The sequence below is a fragment of the Gavialis gangeticus genome, unplaced genomic scaffold (genome assembly GCF_001723915.1).
Source record: "Gavialis gangeticus isolate Ggan-Ray unplaced genomic scaffold, GavGan_comp1, whole genome shotgun sequence".
Classification (NCBI taxonomy): Eukaryota; Metazoa; Chordata; order Crocodylia; family Gavialidae; genus Gavialis; species Gavialis gangeticus.
In genome coordinates, this window is record NW_017729020.1 from 5,800,335 (window position 1) to 5,808,224 (window position 7,890).

Sequence of the window (7,890 nt, forward strand, 5' to 3'; positions counted from 1 at the left end):
GTTCTTCTGCGTTGAGCCAGCTGATGGAGGCTGTCGGCTCCCCCTGCCACCGCTCTCGTGGCCGTGGGTCAGCTCACAGGGTGCAACGTGCACAGCCCAGGTCCTTCCTGTGGAGCAGGTCAGCCCAGCCAAGCAGGAGGCACCTCGGCGCCCCACAGCATAGGGCTAAGCCCTCTCCAGGCCCACCGGTCCATCCCCAGCAGTGGGGGGCTGCAGGGCAATGGGCGGAGGGCTGTTGTGCACTCGTTGCTTGCTCCTTGGGCGTGATGAGGCCGCACAGCTGCGACGACACCCCAGTGGTTGCCCCGCACCTGTTCCCGCAGCGCCGAGCTCTGTCACGCTAGGAGCGCTTCCAGATGGGGCTTCTGCACCCGTGACATCCAAGCCTTATGTGCCTGAGGGGGCTGGTGCTGGGCGTCTGCCGTGGTCACCGGCTGCTCCAGCCGCAGCCACCTCCGTCCCTTGCTGCTCTGCACTGTGGTGTAGCAGTGCTGGCGCAGCCACTGGGCTTTCCCCCAGAGGTGGCTGCACGCCAGGGGCGGAGGTGGCTGCTCGTTCCTGCTGTGTCCCTGCTGGCTGCAAGGTGCCTAGTACAGTGTGCCGTGGCCCTGGCTCTGCCCGCCCTGTCTTGGCCCCCAAGGGAGGAAGTGTGCATCCGTGCCACAGAGATGATGCCTGTGGGCCCCTTGCCTGTGTCCGTCCTGCCACAGAAGCGCTTCTGTCCCCCTCCTCCCCAGCCCTGTGAGCAGATGCACAGGAAGTGCACAGTTAATAATAGCCTGAGTGTCTGGGCCGGCCGTGCTCCCCCATGGCAGGGACCTGCCAGCTTCACTTCCTGCATGCCGTTCTTGGGGTGGAGGGGCTGGGGTGCTCTTTTGGGCCAGTGCACCACACAAGCACTGCCTGGGGCCAGGGTCCAGCTGTAGCATGCCCCCATGACAAAAGCCCATCTCACCAGGCCATTAGTAAGATCAGTGCATGGGGGGCCCATGCTGCTCCCCAGCCTGGGGCATGGGAGCTTGTCTCAGCAGCATGGGGGGGCGCGGATTTGCTGTGTCACTGTTTCCAGCTGTGTCTCACCAATTTCCCACTAGTGCAGGGATGGCAGCCTGGGGCAGATGTGCCCAGCTGTGTGCAGGGATGTGGAAGGGGAGCCAGGCTGGTGCCAGTAGCAGGGCCTAGGCAAGTCGGGGCAGGCAGGTGGGGCTGGGTCTGTGTGCCTGAGCCTGCTGGAGCTACGTGGGCCTTGCGATGGCCCCAGAACAGGGGCGGGTGCTGTCAAGAGCCGGAGCCTGTGGCTGGGCATGACTCAGCTCTGTGCAGGGAGCGGGGCCTGTGCTGTGCCCGGCTGCGTGGTAACAGGGGCAGGGCAGGCACCAGTCCTCACGCTGTCTCCTCTTCCCCAGGCTGATGCTGCCACCAGTTTCCTCCGGGCTGCAAGATCTGGGAACCTGGACAAAGCCTTGGACCACCTGAGGAATGGGGTAGATATTAACACCTGCAACCAGGTAGGTGACGTCCCTGGGCCCCCTGTGCCGCGCAGTGGGGAGAGCCCAGCCACAGAGCCCATGTCCCTGTTCTTTGTCTGGGAGGCTGCTCGGGCCCCTGGCCTCTGCTGCATGAGCCCGTGGAGCTCGGGGACCCGTGGTCCTTTCCCCAGCAGCTGACCGGGGATTGCAGGCCCAACCACGGCTGTGTGCAGGGAGGGGCCCTGGCATGCAGGCTGGGCTGAGGGCATGTGGGATGTCTGCAGGGATGGGAGCCTGCTCAGAGGGCATGGCAGGGACAGCTGGGGACAGGTGGTGGCAGCAGGCGCTCTCAAGTGGGCATAGGCCATAGCCTGTGGCTCTGCTGCAAGCAAGAGCAGCTGAGGAAGCAGGAAGAGTGTGGGCTACTTGTCACAGGGCAGAGGGTAGTTACTAGTGGTGGGTGCAGCCCCCGGCCCTCTGGACAGGCCTGCCTCTCGCCTGCGGGCACCCAGCCGCAGAGGTCTGTGGCCAGTGGAGCCGCTCGAGCGCTGACTCAGACCCGCCTGGGCCTTGCCGGCTCCGGGAGCTGCAGTCACAGAGGAATTGTGCGCACTTAATCGACAGAACATCTCGTATCTGGGCCACTGCCAATGGTGCGCGGCTCGGGCTGAGCCGAGGGAGGCGCTGGGCTCAGCCTGCAGTGACTGTGTGGAGGCAGCTGTGCTGCAGGGGGGCACAATCCCCACTTGGAAGATGGCATCCAAACCTGCGCTGGTCTCAGCCCCCGGCTTCCTGGGCCCCGCAGTCTCCTCCACTCCTGGCCTCGGCTCCGATCGATCCAGGCGCTGCAGCTGCTGCTACAGGAGCGGCTGCTGCAGGCAGGCTGCACCTGACCAGGCCTCCCCTGCGCCACCCCGGGGTGCAGCTCTGCAGGCTGGCTGTGCCCGGCCAGCATGTCGCAGACTGCCCTCTGTCCACAGGCGTGCCAGGGCTGTGTTGCCTTCCCTTGGGGGCAAGCGGGGCCGGGCCCCACCTCTCTATAACGGTGCTTGCTCTGCTGCCTCTCCCAGCTGGCAGCCAGGGCTCTGCAGTGGCAGGACCAGGTGGGGGCTGTAGCTTGCATGTGGAGACACATCTGTGGATGGTCTCCCTGTGTGTTTGTATGTGGGTGCATGTGCTTTTGTCTATGCGGTGCTGGGAAGCCTGGGCCTGGCACTGGCTCTGCTTCCCTGGAAGGAGCTTTTCTGTGGGGTTGCCCTGCCCAGCTGCTGTTTTGGGGGCAACAGGAGGATGCGGGGTGCGTGGCTCCCAGTTGGTTAGCAATGGGGCTGACTGGTGGGTGCTGCAGTGGTACGGAGCCGGCAGACTGCAGGTGGGAGAAGCTTCGTGGCTTGCCCTCGCCCTCGCCCTTGCTGTGCTCCAGGTTCAGCATGACCTGGCCCTGTCCACCAGCTCCTTCCAAACCCAGGAAGGCTCTTCTGAGTGGCTGCGTGCCATTCGGGGCCTGGCTGCTGGCTGCACCAGCCGTTGCACCTCTGACAGTCTGTGGGCAGCAGCGGTAGCCCCAATACCTGCACCGTGGTGCTGGGCGCTCGCAGCACTCCTGGGCACAGTGACTTACCCCTCGGTGATGGTGGTAACGAGCTCTGCGGAGCTTCTCACTGGGAAATGGGCCAGGGCCCTGCCCAGGCGTCCTCAGAGCTTTGCTGTGTGCCAGACACATGCAGAGGGCAGCGGGAGCCATGGCGAGGGGGTTACTCATCCCAATGAGCAGAAGGGAGCTGCCCCAGCCCCACATTCCCCCAGAGGAGGGATGCCAGGCCAGGGGGCAGAGGGGCGTGGAGGGGTGAGGGGCATGGAGCTCCTGGCCTGGACCCACAGCACAATCCATTTGTGGGGAGGAACTGAGGCGTAGTAGGACCTGGGGGCACAAGCGGCAGCCAGAGGCACCTCCTGCAACGACGTCTTCACCCTGGTTAGATGGCATTTTGGGGTTTCCACCCGGAGGAATATCAGACCCGTGGGAAAGGTCCAACCTCACATGTCCTGTATGTCACGAGGAGGGATATATGTGGTCAGACCTATCCCACAGGCCCTGTATTCTTGCACACATGCCGAGACCTTAACCTGCCATCTGATCCTCATTCTGTGACTCCACCGCCATCACCGTACTACCATCGGCATCTCCATCATCCACTCCATCCCCCGTGTTTCCCTGCCCTCGTGCTGCCGCTGGATGCCCAGCAATGGGCACGCTTGGCAGCCACCACCTTAATCCCGAGAGTCAGGAGATCCCAGGCAGAGCTCCCTGTCATCCGGGCCATGGTCCTTGTCCCCACCTCTGCCCAGCCCTGCGCTCCCATCCATCCTGCGGCCCTGGGGTTCCTTGGAAGTGGGATACAAACGGGAATACAAGGGCTCCCGGGCAAGGGCACCAAGTAGGCTGCTGCCTGGCGCTTGGATGTAGCCTTCTGGAAACACTGAGTGTGTTGCAGTCAGGCCAGAGACAAGGGCTCTCCCAAGGTTTCAAGCACTCGATGGACTATTCAGCAGTCCTGGAGAAGGCATGTGTGCACGAAGGAGGGAAACCAAGCGTACCTGCCGTCCCCTGTACCCTGCCCTGGTGTGTGTGCACACACATGGTACAGGGAGGCAAGAGAGTGTCTGTGGCCACGTGTGCTGCGTGCATGCATCTGCAGGTGTTGCAGAGACTGTGTGCGTGCATGGCCCTGTGCCTGGTGTGCCAAGGAGTGTCTGTGGCCATAAGCCAAGCGTGTGTGCACTGCCACAGGCTCCTCAGCACAGCCTTCCTCTCTGCTTCCACAGCTCCTTGCTTTGAGCTTTACAACCTCCCAGGCTCCGTGCTGCTTCTCCACCCCCAGGTTAATCCCTCTCCCCTGGGAGCCCTGAAGGTCTTCAGCGGCTGCGTGCAGGATCACAGGCATTGCCCTGCTCTGCCCAGCCTGTGCCAGAGCCAGGCAGAAGGGGGTTTCCAAGGAATCTGTGCATCCCCTGGCTCTGCTGCTTTGCAAGCTGATGCTTGCAGCAGGGGGAGGCACTCCCTTTCCAGCAGAAGCTGCATGTCCCTAAGGGTTAGGCAGACTGTCACTGCTGTCACCTGTCCCCGGGGCTCTGTGGGATGGCTGCCTCTTGCGATAGCACCAGCAGCCAGCTTGCAGGTGGCACTATGGTGCTGGCATTCTTGGGTGCCCAGGCCCAGTGGTGCTGATGTAGTGCCCAGGCTGTGCTGCAGGGCAGGGCAGCTGGTGTGCAGCAGCCAGGTGGGAGCATGGTATTTTGGGGCCTGCCTGGTGCTGCCAGGCTCCTAACGTGGACCCCATCTGGGTGGTGATGTGAGCAGATCTCCGGAGCTGGCGGCCTAGCTTCCTTCCCTGGGCAAGGGGGGCCAGAGCCCTAGATGACCAACTTGCTCCTCCAGTGTTCATCCTTCAGGGTGTGGCGGATGGGTGGGCGCCCATAGTCGAGCCTGGTCCCAGACATGTGTCTGCCCTGGGGGCACCGTGCTGGCTGGGGAGGGGGAGCTCAGTGCTGCAGGGGGCTGGTGCTGCCTGGGCAGCCAGGTGGGCCGCCTGCTGCAGCCTGGTCTTCACAGGCACGGGATGCTGGGACTCCCTGCGGCAGCGCCCAGCTCCCACAAGCACCACCTACTGTGGGTAACCCCCTCCCCGACTCTGCTCTTTCCAGAATGGGCTGAACGCCCTGCACCTGGCCTCCAAGGAGGGCCACGTGAAAATGGTGGCTGAGCTGCTGCACAAGGAGATCGTTCTTGAAACTACGACTAAGGTGAGGCTGGGCCTGGGGCTGGGGGCAAGCAGGGATGCGGAGGCAGCCTTGGCTCCTTGGGCTGGCATGGGCAGACTGGTCTCACCTCTGCCACAGCTGTCACAGCTTTTGCGCCCCCACCCTGTGCACAGCATGAGCACGGTGCTGTCTCCAGCCCCAGCACTGGAGCCTGAGGCAGCCCCCCGCGCACTGCGGCAGAGCCTGACTGCGAGGGGCCGCCGCACAGTGCCGCGCAGGGCTCTGGCTCCCTCGCTCATAAATCACCATCGTGCGTCTCCTCCTGGAGCCCCTGCAGAGGGAGCGGCACTCGCTCGATCCGTGACAGGCGGGACAATGCGCTAGCGTGGGCTGATAAATGACCAGCCTCTGGCGCTGGGGGAGCAGGGCCTGGCTGCCTGCTCCAGCCAAGCACCTGGCCCTGGGCACAGAGCCACTGGCACTGCCTCCCTCACCTGACAGCCAGCCCCTGGGCCTGTCCTTTGTGCTGCTTACTTTGCGCCCTGGGCCCGCCTCTATCCACGGGGACATGGATAGTGCAGCACAGGGGCTCAGGACTGCCCGGAGGAAGGGGCCCTTGGCCTCTCCGTCCACCTGGCCAGGCTCTGGGGTGCACGGAGCCTGACTCTGCCCTAATGGAGGGAGGAAACGTCCTGCCCTGCATGGGGCTGGCGTCTGGTCTGGATCCCAGTGCAAGAGTGTGCTCATCCTCAGGCTCCCCATTGCTCCTAACCACACCTGCTGCCTGCCTTCCCATGCCGCTGGCCACTCGGTGCATGCCCTGACTGCTACTGCCTGGTGTCTTTCAGAAGGGGAACACAGCTCTGCACATCGCGGCCTTGGCTGGACAGGAGGACGTGGTCCGGGAGCTGGTGAACTATGGGGCCAACGTCAACGCGCAGTCACAGGTAACGTGAGCTGCTGCTAGCCATGACAGCGGGTCCCCAGGGCCGAGGTGTGAGTGGTGCCCAAGCCAATAGAGCCCCTGGGCCCAACAGCTGCCAGCCCTGCCCTGAGTGCCTGGCAGCTGCACCAGCCCCTTGTGGGCTCCTGAGCTATCAGGAACCTCAGGGCCATGCCTCTGTCAGGGGACAAGCATTGGTGGCCCTTCTCCCCAGCCAGTAGCTTGGAGCTTTCCTATCCCCCTCCTCCCCATGCCTGTGGCGCAGCCTGGCTGTCCATCCCTGAGGGGGTGCAGCAGCCTTGGAGGTGCCAGGGAAAGTGTTGGCAGACGTGTGTGGAGCCTGGCCCCTGCAGGGCGGCTGCGCTCAATGGGCATGGGGGACTGCATTTGCAGAAAGGCTTCACTCCCCTGTACATGGCGGCACAAGAGAATCACCTGGAAGTCGTCAAGTTTCTGCTGGAGAATGGTGCCAATCAGAACGTGGCCACCGAGGTGAGGCCCCGCGGAGGCTCCTCTGGCTCCGCGGCCTGGCTGCAGGCACATGCACTCCGGGCCGCCCAGGCCCCCGTGATCCCATCTCACCCCAGCCCCTTGTCTCTGGCAGGATGGGTTCACGCCACTGGCTGTGGCCCTGCAGCAGGGGCACGAGAACGTGGTCGCCCACCTTATCAACTATGGGACGAAGGGAAAGGTGCGACTGCCCGCCCTGCACATTGCCGCCCGCAACGATGACACCCGCACAGCTGCTGTCCTGCTGCAGAATGACCCTAACGCCGATGTGCTCTCCAAGGTACAGCCAGGCCCCCTGCACATGGCTCCTCCCTGCCCACACCGTGCCAGCCCAGGCTTCTGCCAGTCCTGGCCTTGGTGCACTCCAAGACACCCAGGGCTCGTGGAGCCATGTGACCCAGCACGGTCCCAGTCTCCTGGGCACTGCTCTCAACAAGCCACAGGGTGTTTACCCTCAGGCCAGGTCCTGGGGCTGTGCTGACCCTCCTGTGTCCCCTAGACTGGGTTCACCCCGTTACACATCGCAGCTCACTACGAGAACCTCAATGTGGCCCAGCTGCTGCTGAACAGAGGAGCCAGCGTCAACTTCACGCCACAGGTGAGCGCAAGAATGCCGTGGCCCCACCTGGCTCCTGCCTGTGTGGGTAGAGGCGTTGCCCCCTCATACCCTGCTCTTGCCCCATGTGGACTGACCAGTGGCCATTCCTCCTCAGAATGGGATCACCCCCCTACACATCGCTTCCCGCCGGGGCAACGTCATCATGGTGCGGCTGCTGCTGGACCGCGGCGCCCAGATTGAGACAAGGACCAAGGTGAAATCCTCTGCCAAGGGCTGGAGCCCTACCAAGCCTTCCCGTGCTGTGCCCAGGTGGCAGCAAGCATGGTCAGGGCCTGACCGCGTGCTCTGTCCCCCAGGATGAGCTGACACCCCTGCACTGTGCAGCCCGCAACGGACACGTACGCATCGCGGAGATCCTGCTGGACCACGGGGCTCCCATCCAAGCCAAAACCAAGGTGCCTGCCAGGCCCCACAAAAGCACAGGCGGGAACATGAGCTGCAGCATTTTGGGGCTCCGAGGCTACTCTTGAGCGTGCTGGCTGCCTGGAGTAGGCAAGGGGTGGGGTGCTGTCATTCTCCCGGAGTCCAAAAGCTGCTGTGATCTCACCTGTGAGCACATGGGCTTCTGCCCTACTGCTCAGCACCTG

General features: G+C 63.8%; 1 protein-coding gene across 10 annotated transcripts in view; it reads left to right on the forward strand.

Moving 5' to 3' along the window:
- ANK1 (ankyrin 1) overlaps positions 1–7,890 on the forward strand; it is a 64,166-nt gene that overhangs the window by 33,247 nt on the left and 23,029 nt on the right. For all 10 annotated transcript variants that reach the window (XM_019514423.1, XM_019514420.1, XM_019514421.1 and 7 more), the window contains exons 2-9: positions 1,407–1,508; positions 5,175–5,273; positions 6,080–6,178; positions 6,568–6,666; positions 6,779–6,964; positions 7,184–7,282; positions 7,398–7,496; positions 7,600–7,698. In XM_019514423.1, coding sequence (XP_019369968.1) covers positions 1,407–1,508; positions 5,175–5,273; positions 6,080–6,178; positions 6,568–6,666; positions 6,779–6,964; positions 7,184–7,282; positions 7,398–7,496; positions 7,600–7,698 — 882 coding nt within the window. The remainder of the gene's footprint in view (positions 1–1,406; positions 1,509–5,174; positions 5,274–6,079; positions 6,179–6,567; positions 6,667–6,778; positions 6,965–7,183; positions 7,283–7,397; positions 7,497–7,599; positions 7,699–7,890) is intronic.